The 20214-nt window shown below is 41.6% G+C and overlaps 3 protein-coding genes across 4 annotated transcripts; 1 reads left to right on the top strand and 2 right to left on the bottom strand.

The window, feature by feature from the left end:
* The first annotated feature begins 458 nt into the window (after window positions 1-458).
* On the top strand, window positions 459-12248 carry LOC134028931 (GTPase IMAP family member 7-like). 2 transcript variants are annotated; one of them, XR_009931588.1, is made up of 4 exons: window positions 459-679; window positions 905-946; window positions 8251-8309; window positions 12169-12248. XR_009931588.1 is itself a non-coding variant. In XM_062472843.1 (3 exons), the coding sequence occupies exons 1-3, from the start codon at window positions 658-660 to the stop codon at window positions 2831-2833; spliced, it is 873 nt and encodes a 290-aa protein (XP_062328827.1). In that variant the 5' UTR covers window positions 459-657; the 3' UTR covers window positions 2834-4550. The 2 variants fall into 2 exon arrangements, 1 of the variants encoding a protein (XP_062328827.1); XM_062472843.1 differs by lacking the exons at window positions 8251-8309; window positions 12169-12248 and adding an exon at window positions 2025-4550.
* Window positions 7035-10756, bottom strand: LOC134028929 (nuclear factor 7, ovary-like). The gene is made up of 6 exons (XM_062472840.1): window positions 10102-10756; window positions 9770-9865; window positions 9448-9678; window positions 9339-9361; window positions 9135-9253; window positions 7035-8810 (listed from the first exon to the last, which is right to left on the bottom strand). Exons 1-6 carry the CDS (start codon window positions 10501-10503, stop codon window positions 8269-8271), a joined length of 1413 nt encoding a protein of 470 aa, XP_062328824.1. The 5' UTR covers window positions 10504-10756; the 3' UTR covers window positions 7035-8268.
* A 1563-nt stretch (window positions 12249-13811) lies between the features above and the next one.
* Window positions 13812-19567, bottom strand: LOC134028928 (E3 ubiquitin-protein ligase TRIM35-like). Its single transcript, XM_062472838.1, has 6 exons — window positions 18766-19567; window positions 18522-18617; window positions 18200-18430; window positions 18091-18113; window positions 17887-18005; window positions 13812-14740 (listed from the first exon to the last, which is right to left on the bottom strand). Exons 1-6 carry the CDS (start codon window positions 19168-19170, stop codon window positions 14202-14204), a joined length of 1413 nt encoding a protein of 470 aa, XP_062328822.1. The 5' UTR covers window positions 19171-19567; the 3' UTR covers window positions 13812-14201.
* Between the last annotated feature and the right edge of the window lie 647 nt (window positions 19568-20214).

Here is a 20214-nt window from a genome sequence, read left to right on the forward strand (position 1 = left end):
AGATATACAAAAGAACAAGGATGTCTTTTAAATCTTTATTGATCCAACCCACAGTTATAGTATTCTGTCAAATACAGAATTAATATCTCCCATTACATTTAGCCTTAGGCCTATATGTATGTGATGAATACACAAACAAAAACACACACCCAGTCAACCACTCAAAGAGAGATGTTTGAAATAATGGTTGAAGTAAGAACAAAGCAATATATGGAATAGAACTTGAAAATGTATTCACATTCAGTATTCTTTAATTGATGCACAGCTAATCAAGACACGTGTATGAGGGTACTGTCTTTCTAACATCCTCCCTGTGACAGGGTTCAGGTTTTTCCATTTTAGTTTTAGATGGTTATCTTCAGAGGTTGTTGTTCTTCCTCCCATTTGCTCTTTATGTCATTTCAGCCTCTCTGGCCCTGCCTGCTTCTTGTACTACAGCTGTTGTACACACTGGTGGCTGAGGAACATTTTGACTTACAACACATCTCTGCCAACCCCGAAACTGGTTCCTCCAGGACTGTACCCACCTATCTCTCATTGTCTCTCCATAACTCCTCCTTCTTTCCTTTCATCACGATTTACTATAATCGACCAGATATTGAGAGAACAAGGAGAGTTCTGATTGATTTAGTCCCAGCTCATACTCCAGCCGGTACCATGGACACACCTTCCAATAATGGTAAGAACTAGGTGATAATCTGTTATCAAGTTACACAGGTTAGTTAATTGTAATCCAGTCCCATTTTAAATGTTTGTTATAAAACATCAACTAAGAAATTACTGCAGCATAGCACTTGGATATGATGTTCTTTAACTTCAAGAACTACATGAGTTTCAAATGATAGTTAGACATGGTCTACAATTGGCATATTCTTTCACACTGACATGTATGTGTTTATAACAGAATATGCTCCACTGGTGTCAGATGATCATTTGTCCTCAAATAGTAAGTGGTTCAACTTTAAAAAATAACATGGTTTATGGAATGTATTTATTTCTCTTTATTATATAACAGTCTTTTAAAATATATCCTTAAAACGGTGGTGTCCCAAAAACAGTCAGTTTGTTTTATTTTAAAGGGCCTATTTTTTTTGTTAGTTTTATTTTGAACTTACTTAGACTCAAACATCTCCATCCATCTCTGCATGCAGTTTTAATAAAGTTCTAAATATCATTATAAAGGCTTTGCATCATTGCTAGATGTCAAGCATCTTGCGTTTCCCGATAACGATTAATCGGCAGGGCCGGATGCAGCCTGCTTTGACTGGGGGTGCAGTGAACATTTCTGGGGGTATCATGATTACGGAAAGGGATCGTATTATTTTTTATATTGTTACCATTTTTGAGACTGCTTAGTTAACGAACCGAGTGTTAATCAGGCCCAGAGCCAGCTGTAAAGCAGGCTAGGGCCGGAGAGGCTTAAATGACGTAAAGAGCAAATGGGAGGGAAGAACAGCAACCTCTGAAGATAACCATCTAAAAATAAAATGGAAAAACCCGAACCCTGTGTTAGACCAAACCTGTATTCTGGGTTTGATGTGATGCTAGATAGGGACTTCCACAGTTAATGCGAGCGCGTGCAGCGCGCAATCTAATTTGTTGGCACTCTCGCCTGATTGTCGTTGAGAAATCTCAGATTTTATTGTAGTTTTTGCATGTTCAACATGGATTATAGGTCTAAAGTTGAATGAACGAGTACGTATGTCCTTTTGATTTCTTACATGGTGAGTCGTTGTTGCCCATTACACCCTAGCATTCTGCTAATGAATGCTGATTGGTTAGTGAAGGACTGACTACGACCAGAGATCCCGCTTGATGGCATCCAAAGCGGAATGTCAGAGCATTAGCAACATCAGCAACAGCATTAGCAAGCCAAAACTCTTTCTAGCATGTGTATTGACAGGGAGAGCTTAATCTGTCAGCCGTGTTGTCGATCTTGCCGTAAAGCAGTATCTCTGGTCGTACGATGTGTATGACGTCATTGACAACATTTTATGTATAATTATTATTATTATACATAACAGATTCTGATCATCCCTCTGACCTGAGGATCGTTCTGGTGGGGAAGGTAGGAGCAGGGAAGAGTTCATCAGGAAACACCATCCTGGGTCTTTCATACCCTGAGGGGTTTAAGGATGAAACCTCTCCAAACTCTGTAACTACAAAGTGTGAAATGCGGAGTGCAGAGGTGGCTGGAAAGAAGATTGATGTAATCGACACTCCAGGCATAGACGATCAATTACTGAAAGATAGATGGGCTATCACCAAATTGATCAGAAAGTTTGGTAGAGCAGAGAAAGAGGCTATAGCAGAGTGTGTTAATATGTCTGCCCCAGGCCCCCATGTGTTCCTGCTAGTGATCAAGCTGACCAGGTTTACAAAAGAGGAGAGAAATGCAGTGAAATGGATCGAGGACAACTTTGGCCGGAACGCAACACAGTATATCATCATACTATTCACTGGTGGGGATGCCCTAAAGAGAGACAATAAGAATATAAAGGACTTTGTGAGAGCGCATCCCGAACTCATGGCACTAGTCCACAGATGTGGCTACAGGTGTCATGTATTTGACAACACAACGAGGGATGAAACCCAGGTCAGCAAGTTGCTGGATATGATAGAGGATGTGGTGGAATGGAATGGAGATCACTACACCAATGCCATGTACAAGGAAGCGCAGAAGAATGTTAAGAAAAAATTGTTGATAGGTGTGGCCAAAGAAGCAGGTTTGGGTCTGGCTGGGGTCGTTGCAGCCCCCTTAGAAATTGCAGTTATTACTGGGTTGGTTGTAGGCGGGGCCGCCAGTGGTGCTATATCAAGCTATAAAAAGTAGACCTGTGAGAAGGAAACATCTTTATCCAGGTCGGCATTAGCCAATGTCCACACATTGGCTAATGTAACATGGGTTAAAAGAGTTTTTATGATTGAATACTGTACGATCTCTTAACACTTTATGGTCTTATTTTTCTTCTTTTAATAATTTCTTTTAAATATGTTTTGAAATGTGTATGCTATGCTATATTTGTAGCACATTTAGTATTCTGAATGCTGTGTGTTTTGCATTATACATACAGAATTAATCTGCTTGTGTCCTGACCCACACATCTTCACATCAACATATTTCCCTTGTTCTCTCTAAGTTGCACTGGCTGCCAGTACAATCTTGAATTGATTTTAAAATGATTCCAGTCTCCAGTCACACCTCATACTCCCCCCTGACCTCTTTGGTCAGTTGACTATCACTGTACCAGCCTCTCTGCAGCTGACTCTATCTCCCTGTACCAGCCTCTCTGCAGCTGACTCTATCTCCCTGTACCAGCCTCTCTGCAGCTGACTCTATCTCCCTGTACCAGCCTCTCTGCAGCTGACTCTATCTCCCTGTACCAGCCTCTCTGCAGCTGACTCTATCTCCCTGTACCAGCCTCTCTGCAGCTGACTCTATCTCCCTGTACCAGCCTCTCTGCAGCTGACTCTATCTCCCTGTACCAGCCTCTCTGCAGCTGACTCTATCTCCCTGTACCAGCCTCTCTGCAGCTGACTCTATCTCCCTGTACCAGCCTCTCTGCAGCTGACTCTATCTCCCTGTACCAGCCTCTCTGCAGCTGACTCTATCTCCCTGTACCAGCCTCTCTGCAGCTGACTCTATCGCCCTGTACCAGCCTCTCTGCAGCTGACTCTATCTCCCTGTACCAGCCTCTCTGCAGCTGACTCTATCTCCCTGTACCAGCCTCTCTGCAGCTGACTCTATCTCCCTGTACCAGCCTCTCTGCAGCTGACTCTATCTCCCTGTACCAGCCTCTCTGCAGCTGACTCTATCGCCCTGTACCAGCCTCTCTGCAAATTAAAAACCATGGGTAAAAAGGGCCATCTCATGCACTCCTCCTAAACTGTTACACTCACTACCTGTTTCCATCAGAAATGTTCCTTCGTTTGGCCATTTTGAGAATTTGCTTCAAACGTAACTTTTTTTATCAGGTTTTTAATTGTTAATGTAATTGTCTGTTCTTCTTGTTGTTGTATGTTATGTTTTAGGATTGTAATTTGTACTGCAGTGCAGTAAATTAGTCTATAACCTTTTTTTAAATCTAGAATTCTAAATGATTGAAATATGACTTTAAAATTGGTGTCTAGTTGTCTAGTTATAACTGTTGCGAATGAAGGGACCTTTTTATACCTGTAATCACATGATTCCAAAATACGTACAGTATGTTGGATCATTATGTTGGATTTTTAGAAAGTCACTGGTTCCCTTGATTTAATTCAAGTGCTCTACAAGTCATTCTGCTCTCAAGTTAATTTGACAGAAACATTTATGTTTGACAGTTTGATGGTTGACCCAAGAGAAGACTATACACAAGTCTTGATGTAGTTTATAATGGTCAGTTTAGGACGTATATGGGTATATGCTGCATATATAATTATAAAGCATATTTAGTCGAATAGTATTGTGGCAGGATGTATGTTGTTATCTGAGTTTGACACTGTACCATTGTTTTTCCCTGCTTTTTGACATGTAACATGATTTTTAAGCCCGCTCTGCTCTCAATAAAGATAGTACATTTGATAAAAAATGTTTCCTGCATGCCACAACTCTCTCTAATCGGTTACATGCAGCTGAAGTCGAACATGCACTTACATGAATTGTACACTCTCTAGGTCATCATATTTTATTTGGACACAAAGAAAGTAGAGTTGAATAAAGTCAAGATTTATTTTCAAATGTTCACAAATACAATAATAGAGTAAGCTGCCAAAGCATTTGATTTTGAAAATACCAGTAGAAACAAATACAATGTTATTGGGTTAGTGTAAATGTACAGTATACACAGGAATTTCATTTTTACCACAGAACTACATGACTTCTGACTTCAGATACTGTGATACATTAAGAACACCATGCTAGCCAGTCTAATTCACTCTCATATTGATGTTTGTTCTTTGTACCTAGATGCTCATGTTAGAGGTTTCCTTCATGACATAAAGGTTGTAAAAACACACCCAATGAGCTGTTCTACTGTTCCAGATAGAGGTGCTACCATCTCTAACGACTGTGCCGTTCAACTGTTACAGAGGCCTTCACTGGTAAGATCCTCAGAGGGTGGAGAGTGCAGATATTATCAATGTATGGAAAGACTCTCTCAGTGAATGTGTGTGTGTGAGTGTGTGTAGGTGTGTGTTTCTATCAGGGTCAGAGAATGACAGCTTTCCTCTGTCCCAGTCCAGCTGCACTCTGATCCTCTGGGGGTTGTGTCTCACTGTGAGATCAGTGAGTGACCCTGATGGGGAGAATGCTCTGTATTTACCCTTGTGGAGAAAGATGACCAAGCGTTCACCCTCTTTGTGTCCCTTCCTCTGGAAACACTCTGCTAACACACCCAGGAATCATAATTCACTGTCTCCCACCTCAACATCCCAGCTGTGTGTCCCTGAGTTAAAGCTCTCAGAGCCCAGGACCATGACATATTTTTCAAACCTCTCTGGGTTGTCAGGAAGCTGTGGTCTCTCCACACTCCAACTCACACTGGTCAGATCCTCAGACAGGATGAGGTCTTGGGGGGCAGTGTTGGGGTCCAGAGTCACAGGAGCTGAGGAGAGAGATCAGGTTAAGTTTTACATTATAAGGTCGAAATTAACATTAACTTTACGTGTGCCGTACCATGATGTCTGCTGTGGTCGGTTCAATCCAACACTGTCGATATTTGTGATAATAATAATAATAACGAAACTATTTGTGATTTGTGATACTTTCCTGTAACTATGTCTCTTTTTCTCAGGGCTGTCTGTCAGCCTGGACTGAGGCATTGTGGGTAGGGGTGCATGACCTGATAGAATCTAGTCGGCACGTTAACGGCATGGGCAACTGTAAACTATTTGCATGGGTAGCTAATGAAACTTGCCTGTCCTGTCTGCTGTGTATTCGCTGCCTGTGAAGGCAGGAAACAGGAAGTCTGTGCTCGACTGTTTGTCCTTACACCCCCGCATTTGGTTGTCTGTTTTCCAGAGTGTGATATCACTGCGTGTTTGGTGCCTCTTAAGTCCTCCACTTTCTCACTCGCTGTTTGGGGTGGTGGGTTCGAAACCCCCCGGGTCTTGCTCTTAAATGTGTCCTCTGTGTGGTTTTATCTGTGATTCTTTCTCTCTGCCTGATTTGTAGGGAAATAATGACACTTGAAAAGGATATGTGAAAGAAAATATGAATACACATGTATTTAATACTGTAATAAATTCATTTTAAGTAATATTTACTTACATTATGAAAGAAAAAAAAAGTAGAGAAAAAAAAAAAGAATAATCCTGAAACGTGTTTTTGGAGAATATGGCATGAGGTGTAATGTGTTCTGAAAGAAAAGAAACAATGTAATCAACTCGAGTTTATTTATTTTCAAGGCTCTCTGTGTCTGTGTGGTTATGACTACAACTACTACGGGAGGGGAGGGGGTATTTTAAGGAATTACGGATTAATCAATCCATTATTGTATAAAGCGGGACAAGTTATCCCTTCTCAGTTTGAGAAGTTGTTGAAATGCACGAGTCTCACGGCGAATGTGAATTTACGTAAGTAAATAACTGTTGTGAGTGAAGAGACCTTTTCGTTTTACAAAGCTTTTTTATACCTGTATGCACATGATTCCAAAACAGCCATGTTTGTTACGTTGGATTATTATTTTGGATTATTTTGAAATGTCTTTAAAGAAAGTCACTGGTTCACTTGATTTAATTCAAGTGCTCTACAAGTCGTTCTGCTCTCAAGTTAATTTGACAGAAACATTTATGTTTGACAGTGTGATGGTTGACCCAAGAGAAGGATATACATAAGTCTTGATGTAGTTTAGAATGGTCAGTTTAGGACGTATACAGGAATATGCTGCTTATATGATTATAAAGTGTCAAACAGTAGTGTCACAAAATGTAATGAGGAAAAAAATCAAGTTGGACACTAAACCATGAACACACCTTGGTGAAATTACATGAAATTGTACACTCTAGTTCATCATATGTTATTAGAACACAAAGAAAGTAGAGCTGAATAAAGTCAAGATTTATTTTCAAATGTTCACAAGTACAATAATAGAATAAGCTGCCAAAGCATTTGATTTTGAAAATACCAGTAGAAACAAATACAATGTTATTGGGTGAGTGTAAATGTACAGTATAATAATAATAAGACTTTATTTAAATAGAACATTTCATACAAGAATTGCAACTCAAAGTGCTTTAAATTAAACAAAAACAATATTATAAGTAATAAAAATAATAAAACTCTTCTGAAAACAGGCCGCAGTCTTTGCGGTAATCCAGAACACACAAGGTCAGGCCTTTTGCAGAGCAGTCCAGAACCTATGTTGCTCAAGATTTTCGATTACAAGCTGCAGTCTTTGCGATATCTCGAGCCACAGTCTTTGTGGTTTCCCAAAATAAATAAAATGTAACACAATCTATAAAAACAATAATACAAATAAATATAGCTGCAAGCAGCGATGCGGGTTCCTCCGCAAAATATTATAAAAATGTACGTTGTAGAAGTTCAAGAGTTGGACAACAATAAAGCAAAATTACTTCATGTTTGACCAACAACAACAGGCTGAATGGAGATTCAAACTCTGACTTGCAAAAAGGTTGCAAGTCAGCTTCTCTGCTACACATCAACTGTTGAGAGTTTATGAATAGCTTTAATATTGTCTTGTACTTTTCCTATAAAAACGGGACAACGGGATGACTGGGTTGCTGCTGTAAAGAACAGCTTACTGGTAGTGCTTTAAAAAGGTTGTTTGGGGTGCCATTAGGGAATTTCAAGCCTATATAAAGACATAAATTCTACACATCAGTAACACATTGAAAGTCAATTGGACCTTTGGTTTAAGAGGAGATTAATTTGGAAGGTTTTCCCAAGTTTTCACTGTACAGGAAAATCCATCATAGCAGACCTTATGGGTCCTTGAGGCTTTTTTGTTCCACATGAAAAATGAGGCATGTACACCAAGTTTCAGAAGAATTGGTTTCATGGGGTGGAAATGCCATCACTTTGAAATTGTGACTTTTGCAGTCGCAGATCGCAGTATACACAGGCATTTCATTTTTACCACAGAACTACATGACTTCTGACTTCAGATACTGTGATACATTAAGAACACCATGCTAGCCAGTCTAATTCACTCTCATGGATTGTTGTTCTTTGTACCTATGTTAGAGGTTTCCTTTAAGACAGGAAGGTTGTAAAAACACACCCGATGTGCTGTTCTACTGTTCCAGATAGAGGTGCTACCATCTCTAACGACTGTGCTGTTCTACTGTCACAGAGGCCTTCACTGGTAAGATCCTCAGAGAGTGGAGCAGGCTGCGAGGACCAATGAATGGAAACACTCTCTCAGTGAAGGTGTGTGTGAGTGTGTGTAGGAGTGTGTTTCTATCAGGGTCAGAGAATGACAGCTTTCCTCCGTCCCAGTCCAGCTGCACTCTGATCCTCTGGGGGTTCTGTCCCACTGTGAGAACAGTGCCTGGCCCTGATGAGGATCCTGCTATGTATTTACCCTTGTTGAAAACGATTTTCCAGCATTCACCCGGTTTGTTTCTCTTCCTCTGTACAGACTCTGCTAACACACCCATGAACCAGCATGTACTGTCTCCCACCTGAACATCCCAGCTGTGTGTCCCTGAGTTAAAGCCCTCAGAGCCCAGGACCCGTAGATATCCATCAAACCTCTCTGGGTTGTCAGGAAGCTGCTGGCTCGTCTGACTGAGTGTCACACTGGTCAGATCCTCAGACAGGATGAATTTTGGATGGGCAGTGTTGGGGTCCAGAGTCACAGGAGCTGAGGAGAGAGATCAGGTTTGTGTTGATGCAGTGTTTGATGTTTACACCCTCACCCACCAGGAGGTGACACCATGACAAACCCAGTAATGATTACATATCATGTATGTGGATGTTGGGGGTTTTCTACATGTATGTATCATGTTGTATTTAACTTAAGAAGCTGGTATTGGTGTGAGATTTGGTAGAGCAGTTCATTTTATAAAGTCATTTACAGAATGTAGCCTGTACTGTAGTGTCAAGGATAGTCTATGGACAGATATGATCAGTAATGCAGGATACTGTAAGTACTATATTGAATATTACTACATGATCAAATACTCACTGTATGTGACAATGTCCTGCATCTTCTTCCATACTCTGAAGGCCAGGTTGCACAGATGTTTGGCCATGTCTATCAGCGCTCCCGAGACCAGCTGTGGATCCGGCAGAGTGGACTGGGCTCTGGAAGAACATTCTGGAGTCAGAGCTGCTGGGGGGTTGGGTTCACAACCACAGACAAGAGAGAGACAGGAGGCAGGTCACTTACCTTTTCACTGTGTCCTTGTAGTTCTGTGGAGACACAGAAGATCAAGTTAGTCACTCATAAACACACCCAGCCAGCCATTCCATATGAACGTAGAGAGATCAGTCCTGACCTGCAGGAATGAGATGTCTTCAGCTCTCAGCTCCTCCTCTATGGCTCTGATTGTGTGTGAAAGTGTTGATATCTCTCTGTCCAGCCCGTCAATCTTCTCCTTCATCACCCGACTCTTCTGCTTCTCCTCCTCCCTCAGTGCAGCTATCCTGGCCTCCTCGTCCTCTTGTAGAAACTGGTGAAGCTTCTTAAACTCCTCCTTAATCTGCCTCTCTGTGTGCTGGGTCTGGATCTGGAGACATGGAGGTTCATACAGGGTCTAGGTGACCTGAGTTCTTAATGTCAAAACAGTGTCGTATTATAATGTTACTCAACATATTTACCTTAATGTGTTGTGCTGTTTGATCACAGGTTTGTTTAACTTTAGTAAAGACCTCCAGCTTCTCCTGTAAGGACTTCAGAGCAGGCTGGAGTTCCTCCTGGAATGAAACAAGACATGTTTGAAAGAAAGTTGTTAATCCTCTCATTTGACTAGCTGGTTCTGAGATGGGTCTGTCAGTTGAGACTCAAATTCTTACATACAGTATATCACATATCAGTGTTTCCCCTAGGTTTACAGCTTTGGGGGTGGCCCGCCGCCCGCCATGGAGACATGGTCGCCCGACCAATATAATGGTAGGGGAAACACTGCATATCTTAGACCAAGTCATCATACCTTGTAATCCTGTGCAGCTTCATCTATGGGTCTGAATCTGTGCTTGAGGTGTAGTTTAGAGTCCCGACACACAACACACACTGGCTGTTTATCATCTAGACAGTAGAGCTTGAATTTCTCCCTGTGCAGACTGCAGAGCACCTCAGACCCTGCTGAAGCTCTCTGATGTCTCTGCTGTGAGAAGGACTCACACAGGTTCTTCAGAGCCAGGTTAAGGGAAGGATCCATGGAAGATCTTTTCCTACAGATCGGACATTCCCGTGATTCTCTGTGTGTCCAGTATTCCTCCAGACAGGCTTTACAGAAGCTGTGGCTACATCGCAGGAGGACAGGGTTTGAAAAGATGTCATGACACACAGGACAGGTGAGATCCTCCTCTGGGAGATACGAGCTGGACGCCATTTTGTCACCCAGTCACACCCTCCTGTGGAACGTAGTCTGAAGTTTACTTTCACTTCAGAGTTTTACTGTTCTAAACTTCCTCTGGTTCAGTCAGCAGTGAGTTAAAGTCTCTGTTGATGACAGTACTCCTCTTGTGGTTGAGTAAAGACAGTATCTCTTTCTTCTCAGTGTGAGTTGTAATTTACTCCAGTTTTCTCTCAGAGCAGAACAGTGAATCTCAGAGCCTGTCAGTGAACAGAGAAACACTGAACTCTACTTCCTGGATTCTGACAGGGGAGTCAGCTAGTGGGTGGGGCTTCATATACCAGGAAGTAAACTGTACCAGTGTGTACTGGAGGAAGGGCAGGGTGAATGACAGGTGATCTCATTCTCCTCAGAAGAAATTCAACAATACATCTTTTATTGATGTTTCATGAGCAGAATTGATCCCATTAAACACTCCCCCCCCCTCCCCCCCCCCTCTGTGAGTGTGTTGTCAGTGTGTTGCTGTGATCATTGTGACCAGATAGTGGTTCTAGCACGGCTAGCTGTCGTTTGTGGTGGTTAATGGAAACTCACACCAGACCTTACGAGACCAGGAAATAAACTTTATGAACACAATCCTTTAAAAAAAAATACTTTTATCACTTGTATTATTGTTTTTATTATTATTGTTTATTGTTTTCATTGATTTTATGTAAAGCACATTGAGCTGCAATTCTTGTATGAAACGTGCTATATTAATAAAGTCTTATTATTATTAATCCTGAAATGTGGGGTTCTACCACTGTGCTACTGCATGGTGGTGGCTTTGACATTTCAGACTTCTCATCTCCATGTCCAGAGTTGTTCCAGCTTCATCATGTCTAGTGCTCATGCTCTGGGAGGGGCCTGGAAACACACCCAGGGTTACACTCCTGTTCTCCTGTAGTCTGCCTGTCCACCAATAGAGGGTGCTGTTGCCACTAGAGAAGAGCTGGAGACAGGAATGTCTCACCTCTTCCAAAGTATTTCTTTTTAGTACACGGTACAAGAGTTCTCACCTTGTTGAGTGAACACGGTAAATCTAAGTAGTTCTCACCTTGTTCAGCAGTGTCTCCTGTTCTGGGGCTGTATGTGTGTGGACTGCCACTGTTAGCTACTATTAGCTTTACAAGCTTGATGTTAAATGTTAAAGTTTTGAGACTTAAGTAAAATAAAGTAAGCCTTTGATTTGTAAGATTTTGAAAGGATTTATGGCTGTTTGGCTAACATGTATATCATTTTTACCACTGTGATATATTACTACTAGCCTATTGTTAGTCATAATATGAAGAGGGAAATTAGTTTGACTGTTCTGACTAGAGGTGGTACCAGCTCTGTACTGTACTGTGCTGTTCTACTGTTACAGAGGTCTTCACTGGTAAGATCCTTAGAGGGTGGTGACAGCAGTCAGTATCAATGTATGGAAACACTCTCTCAGTGAAGGTGTGTGTGAGTGTTTGTTGGAGTGTGTTTCTATCAGGGTCAGAGAATGACAGCTTTCCTCTGTCCCAGTCCAACTGCACTCTGATCCTCTGGGGGTTCTGTCTCACTGTGAAAACAGTGTATCCTGCTCTGTATGTACCTCTGTACAAGATTCCCCAGCGTCTAGCGTCCATCCTCCACAACCCCCTTCCTCAGGACAGACTCTGCTAACACACCCAGGTACCAGTATGTACTGTCTCCAACCTCAACATCCCAGCTGTGTGTTTCTGAGTTAAAGCCCTCAGAGCCCAGGACACGTCTACAGTGATCAAACCTCTCTGGGTTGGACCTGCGTCCATCGTTGGGTTGACACTTCGCATATTGTGGTCAGAAGTTCAATGTTTTATATTTATGTTTTAGTTTTGGCATCCAACTTTAAAAAAATTCTTTATTCATGCTCAACAATTTACATGAGATTGTAACAACAAGTACAGAAGTACAAAAGCGATAGAAATTGAGTAGAAATGCGGCACAATACAAATAACAAACACCCACAAGCCAGAGAGAAGAAAAGTTATATATGGTAGATCCATGTCTCATAGACCCTCCATGGGGGAATTTGCCCAGGCCTGTCAGCGAATGGGGTGGAATTAGTCTATGGATGGAATGGAACGGGATGAATATCATTAGAGCCCGAACGATTTATATCGGCCGATATTATCGGCCGATATTAGGCAGTTTCCAAATTATCTGTATCGGCATTTATAATGGGCGATAAATTAATATAAAAAATTATAATAAAAAATGTTTGCAAAACAATCTTCAACCATGTTATGAGTGTTGGCGTTAAATAGTTTGTCCAACAGAGGGCACTCTACAAAGTCCCTGTTGGCAACACTCGTGTTTAGAATGCCACAAACCCTACAACCAGCTGATGCAGCCAGAGTCAGCCAGAGTGTTGAGGAAATCTGTTTATGTTTCGTTACGCGTTTCAGTTTTTTTATTTTTTATATATATATATATATCATTTACATTTATTCATTTAGCAGACGCTTTTATCCAAAGCGACTTCCAAGAGAGAGCTTTACAAAGTGCATAGGTCACTGATCATAACAACGAGATAGCCACAAAACATTGCGAGTAGCCAAAACGCGAAGCACACATTGTGAACAACCAAAGTAAGTGCCAAAGGGAAGAACCATAAGAGCATGTAGTTAAACAAGTTACAATTAAACAACATGAACTGCTATAAGTGCAAGTGTACCTGTGGAAAAAGCAAGCAACAATAATAAAAACTATATATCACAGCGAGTACAAAAATGTAAGTCAGTTACCACTAACCACAAGAGCAACAAGTCTCTAAGCAAGAGTCATTGTGATCCTTGAGGAAACTAACATCGGGTCAAGCGAACCATTCCTAAGTACCGTTGTACTCCCGGAACAAGTGCGTCTTGAGCCTTTTCTTGAAGGTGGAGAGACAGTCAGTGTCTCTGATGGAGGTGGGGAGTTGATTCCACCACTGGGGGGCCAGACAGGAGAAGAGCTTTTGTTGGGACCGGGCGGTCTTGAGCGGTGGGACCACCAGGCGGTTGTCTGAAGAAGAGACGATATATCGGAGATATATCGGAGTATCGGATTTTCACCAAATATTTGTATCGATATTGGCCTTAAAAATCCTTCATCGGTCGGGCTCTAAATATCATGCCAGGATTCAAAACTGTTCACAAAAGTTTGTTAAATAATTATAATCGGGGGAAAAAAGTTTTAAAAGGTCGTAAAAGGTTCTGAAAACGAATTAAAAGTTTCGAAAGCTCTAAAAAACATTTTTGAGTTTGACACTAAACCATGAACACACCTTGGTGAAATTACATGAAATTGTACACTCTAGTTCATCATATGTTATTAGAACACAAAGAAAGTGGAGCTGAATAAAGTCAAGATTTATTTTCAAATGTTCACAAGTACAATAATAGAATAAGCTGCCAAAGCATTTGATTTTGAAAATACCAGTAGAAACAAATACAATGTTATTGGGTGAGTGTAAATGTACAGTATACACAGGAATTTCATTTTTACCACAGAACTACATGACTTCTGACTTCAGATACTGTGATACATTAAGAACACCATGCTAGCCAGTCTAATTCACTCTCATATGGATCTTTGTTCTTTGTACCTAGATGCTCATGTTAGAGGTTTCCTTCATGACAGGAAGTTTGTAAAAACACACCCGATGTGCTGTTCTACTGTGGCAGATAGAGGTGGTACAATCTCTAACGACTGTGCTGTTCTACTGTTACAGAGGCCTTCACTGGTAAGATCCTCAGAGAGTGGAGCAGGCTGCGATGACCAATGATTGGAAAGACTTTCTCAGTGAAGGTGTGTGTGAGTGTGTGTAGGAGTGTGTTTCTATCAGGGTCAGAGAATGACAGCTTTCCTCCGTCCCAGTCCAGCTGCACTCTGATCCTCTGGGGGTTCTGTCCCACTGTGAAAACAGTGCCTGGCCCTGATGAGGATAATGCTATGTATTTACCCTCGATGAAAACGATTTTCCAGTATCCACCCGGTATTCCCTTCCTCTGTACAGACTCTTCTACCACACCCAGGAGCCAGCATGTACTGTTGCCCACCTCAACATCCCAGCTGTGTGTTCCTGAGTTAAAGCCCTCAGAACCCAGGACAAATTCAACACTATCAAACCTCTCTGGGTTGTCAGGAAGCTGCTGGCTCGTCTGACTGAGTGTCACACTGGTCAGATCCTCAGACAGGATGAGGGTTGGGTGGGCAGTGTTGGGGTCCAGAGTCACAGGAGCTGAGGAGAGAGATCAGGTTTGTGTTGATGCAGTGTTTGATGTTTACACTCTCACCCACCAGGGGGGTATTCCAGGTAGCGGGTTTAGTGAAACTTTGAGTTGGTTAACCCTGAAAAGAGGCATACTCCGGGTTTTCCGTTCCAGAAAGAGAGGTAACGAAAACAGTCAGTGTCCATGGTAACTTACTCTGTGAATCTAACCTGCTCGCAAGCAGGTTTTCAATTACAAACTCTGCATTTCTACCTATCCCCTTCTACCTATGTGTCCTTTCCTAGCCTGGTCCTAACCAGATCCTCGTACATTTCATTTGTACAGAGTCTGGGATCGCTCTATTGACAATCGTTAACTTCCTTGAAGGCGGGTACTCTGTTGAAGTTTAAAACTATTGGATCTGCCCAGAGCCACTCTGGATCTGCCATAACCAATCGCTAGCATTCGCCTTAGCCAACTCCTTCACCACGAGCTAGCTGGAAAATCAAACTTTTCCCAAACCCCGTGGCGAGGAGGGCCACAACATCATGGCCACCAAGAAAACTCAGCAAATATTGTTCTTGCTCCGGCTTTAACTTCTGGATATTCGGCAGTTGCCACAACGGACCGAATGGCTTCGCTCGCATCTTTCTCCGCTGCCATTAATGAACTACAACTCAAACTAGCGAACAACTTCAACGTCATCGTTCTCAGCCATTCCCTCTGTTCGCTGATTGGACCTACAAAAATGTTGTTTCCAAAAACCGACTAATACACCGAAATCCCAGACCTAGTACAGAAGCCAAATGAAAATTGAGCGAAAGTACGTAGGAGGGCAGAGCCAGGCTAGTCTTGTCCTGGTTCAGACAACCGATCTCGAACACAATTTAATTCGCTTAGTTATACGCCGGGAGAGAATTTTAAGACTGCGATTCAAGGTGCTTTAATTCCCTGATGAATACCTAAGTTAACTTTACCGTTTCCCGTCACACTAACGTAATTTATTTTTGCAACATTCTCAGCCCTTAGGCCAACATCGCTAATGTTACTCAACGTGGACGTGCACTCAGAACCGACCAAATGCGTTTTGGCACTGAAATAGACAAATAATTGAAATTGTATTTGGTCTTCTTCATTGCCTACAAATAGAAATCAAACAATGAGTATTTTTATCGGCTATTGTTCCTACAATTAACATTATTCACCTGTGACCATGTACCCTCCTGTAACCGGTGTTCCAGCAAATCTATTTCAAGATTGTCGGGGGTCAATATTGGCCAAACTACCGAAACTAATTCCCCTATGGTTTGAAGGAAGATGGGAAACTGAACAGTTCAACATTAACCAAATAAATAATGCCAATACCAATGGAATTACAGTTATTTGACTCTGGGTTCAATCAGAGCAAGAATGGTAAAAGTAAGGTTAAATAAAATAATCATTTAATCATATTGCAAATGAATGAAAACAATTACAAATGAAGGTTAACTCTTACCTACTCTACCATGATTATTGTAAACCAGAGATAGAAAGCAAGAGGTGAGGAATGAGGAGTAGGACAAGCCAGAGCTGAGGAGAAGGTCTCAGGACATCAAGAATCCACAGAACAATGCTTCACAATTCCTTTTATACCCAAAAACAACCAGTCACACCACACTCTTGACCCTTATCAACATGAATAGCAATGCTACAGTAAGTTACACAATCATGTGTGAGAGCCATCAAGTTGAGACTCCATCCAGTAACTCCAGATTTTACCATATGAGAGGTGGGGGCAGGTTGATAGCCTTACAATATTAGCCTTTATTCTTCTGCCCTAAGTACACCATCGCTTGGTAAAAATGGAAATTCGGCTAATTAAACAATTAGTTATCATATAGACTATTATTCTTACAATTAACATCACCTGTGACCATGCACTTTCCTGTAACTGGTGTTCCAGTAAATCTTTTTCAAGATTAGCCTTTATTCTTCTACCATAAGTAGGCCTACACCATCTCTCCAATACATGAAATTCCATTACATTTCACAGTTCCACATGCAGAATTCACCGGCCATTAAATTAACATCTCACTGTATACAGCATCCATGCTCTGTTCAACAGGATCAGAATGTGCAAATCGTTTTTTATATTCATTATTCTCATAATGTCAGTGTAACTGACAATTCCACACAAGTCTGTAAATAAAAGTACATGGGGAGAGAACTACCAGTAGCTACCATACATAATTCTCTGCATCCATTTCTGCGGCAGCAGTCAGTCTCTTCGTCATCTTAATCATCATCATCATCATCCTTTGATGAAAAGCATTCTGTTGGTGGTAACTGCTACTACAACTTGAATCAGGCACCAACTGATATTTACTTTGTATCATGTCGAACATGATTAAAACCAAGGTGACGTTGAGGCTACAATCACAAGCGTAAGCAAAATATGCCTTACCTGTTCGTAGTATGTTTTTATATTTAATATAACATTGAACATGCTATTTTATTAAGTCCACCACTTTTTCTCCTGTAATATTAACGGACAGTGGGGTTAAATGTTCAATGTATGGACTGGCTATTGCATTCAAATGTATGCATTGACTTGGCAGCAATTGTCTCCCACACTAATTGTCTCTATGCTGCTCCAGCCATGTTGCTTTTTACGGAATATGTGCTCAGATTCACCATAAACACGAAATAAAACTTATATCTGAAGTGTGGTGAAGTAGGACAACGTTTTTTGTTGCTGGGTGCCATGGTGGATCCTAGTATCGGAGCTCCATTGATGTTGGCTTTTAATAGTTCTCATGCCCGCGCTTAACTCAGACTGGACGTACTCCCATTTCCCATTTTAGAGTAACTCAACTCAGAGTTCAGGGTTAGACTCACAGTTTGTTAAACCCGCTACCTGGAATACCCCCAAGGAGGTGACACCATGACAAACCCAGTAATGATTACATATCATGTATGTGGATGTCGGGGGTTTTCTACATGTATGTATCATGTTGCATTTAACTTAAGAGGCTGGTATTAATGTGAGATTTGGTAGAACAGTTCATTTTATAAAGTATATGTACAGTATGCAGCCTGTACTGTAGTGTCAAGGATGGTCTATGGACAGATATGATCAGTAATGCAGGATACTATATGTACTTTATTGAATATTACTACATGATCAAATACTCACTGTATGTGACAATGTCCTGCATCTTGTCCCAGACTCTGAAGGCCAGGTTGCCCAGGTGTTTGGCCACGTCTATCAGCGCTCCTGAGACCAGCTGTGGATCCGGCAGAGTGGACTGGGCTCTGGAAGAACATTCTGGAGTCAGAGCTGCTGTGGGGTTGGATTCACAACCACAGACAAGAGAGAGACAGGAGGCAGGTCACTTACCTTTTCACTGTGTCCTTGTAGTTCTGTGGAGATACAGAAGATCAAGTTAGACACTCATAAACACACCCAGCCAGCCGTTCCATATGAACATAGAGAGATCAGTCCTGACCTGCAGGAATGAGATGTCTTCAGCTCTCAGCTCCTCCTCTATCGCTCTGATTGTGTGTGAAAGTGTTGATATCTCTCTGTCCAGCCCCTCAATCTTCTCCTTCATCACCTGACTCTTCTGCTTCTCCTCCTCCCTCAGTGCAGCTATCCTGGCCTCCTCTTCCTCATATAGAAACTGGTGAAGCTTCTTAAACTCCTCCTTAATCTGCCTCTCTGTGTGCTGGGTCTGGATCTGCAGACATGGAGGTTCATACAGGGTCTAGGTGACCTGAGTTCTTAATGTCAAAACAGTGTTTTATTATAATGTTACTCAACATATTTACCTTAATGTGTTGTGCTGTTTTATCACAGGTTTGTTTAACTTTAGTAAAGACCTTCAGCTTCTCCTGTAAGGACTTCAGAGCAGGCTGGAGTTTCTCCTGGAATGAAACAAAACATGTTTGAAGGAAAGTTGTTGATCCTCTCATTTGACCCAGCTGGATCTGAGATGTGTCTGTCTGACAAAAACAGTTGAGACAAAAATTCTTACATCCAGTATATCACATATCTGGTACCAAGTCATCATACCTTGTGATCCTGTGCAGCTTCATCTATGGGTCTGATTTTGTGCTTGAAGTGTAGTTTAGAGTCCTGACACACAACACACACTGGCTGTTTGTCCTTCAGACAGTAGAGCTTGAGTTTCTCACTGTGCAGACTGCAGAGCACCTCAGACCCTGCTGAAGCTCTCTGAAGTCTCTCCTGTAAGAAGGACTCACACAGGTTCTTCAGAGCCAAGTTACATGGTGGCTCTGGTCTGGAAGATCTTTTCTTACAGACCGGACATTCCCGTGATTCTCTGTGTGTCCAGTATTCCTGCATACAGGCTTTACAGAAGCTGTGGCCACATTGCAGGAGGACAGGGTTTGAAAAGATGTCATGACACACAGGACAGGTGAGATCTTCCTCTGGGAGAGACAAGCTGGATGCCATTTTGTCACCCAGTCACACCCTCTGTCTGTATTTTACTTTCACCTCAGAGTTTTACTCTTCTAAACTTCCTCTGGTTCAGTCAGCAGTGAGTTAAAGTCTCTGTTGATGACAGTACTCCTCTTGTGGTTGAGTTAAAGACAGTATCTCTTTCTTCTCAGTGTGAGTTGTAATTTACTCCAGTTTTCTCTCAGAGCAGAACGGTGACTCAGAACCTGAGAACAGAGAAACACTGAACTCTACTTCCTGGATTCTGACAGGGGAGTGAGCTAGTGGGCGGGGCTTCATACACCAGGAAGAAAACTGTACCAGTGTGTACTGGAGGAAGGGCAGGGTGAATGACAGGTGATCTCATTCTCCTCAGAAGAAATTCAACAATACATCTTTTATTGAAGTTTCATGAGCATGATGTTTCATGATCCCATTTAATTTAGGCACACTCCTCCCCCCCTCTTAGTGTGTGAGTGTGTGGTCAGTGTGTTGATTTGAAAAATATTTCAAAGTTTTGAGACTTAAATAAGTAAAATAAAGTAAGCCTTTGATTTGTACGATTTTGAAAACCTTTATGGCTGTTTGGCTAACATGTATAGCCTTTTTACCACTGTGATAAATTACTACTACTGTTAGTCATAATATTAAGAGGGAAATTAGGCTGTTTGACTGTTCTGACTAGTGGAGTAACCACTCAGGTACTGTGCTGTGCTATTATTCTGTTACAGAGGCTTTTTGTTGAAATTAAGTTTCTTTTTACAGTATGAACATACAAACACCAGTTTTCAGATCACAATTTACATAGTAAGAAAACCTGGCAACAACAAAAAAACACAGAGAACAGTGCCAACTGTCAAATTTGAAACATTTACATTACATTTACATTTATTCATTTAGCAGACGCTTTTATCCAAAGCGACTTCCAAGAGAGAGCTTTACAAAGTGCATAGGTCACTGATCATAACAACGAGATAGCCACAAAACATTGCGAGTAGCCAAAACATGAAGCACACATTGTGAACAACCAAAATAAGTGCCAAAGGGAAGAACCATAAG

The sequence above is a fragment of the Osmerus eperlanus genome, chromosome 11 (genome assembly GCF_963692335.1).
Source record: "Osmerus eperlanus chromosome 11, fOsmEpe2.1, whole genome shotgun sequence".
Taxonomy (NCBI): domain Eukaryota; kingdom Metazoa; phylum Chordata; class Actinopteri; order Osmeriformes; family Osmeridae; genus Osmerus; species Osmerus eperlanus.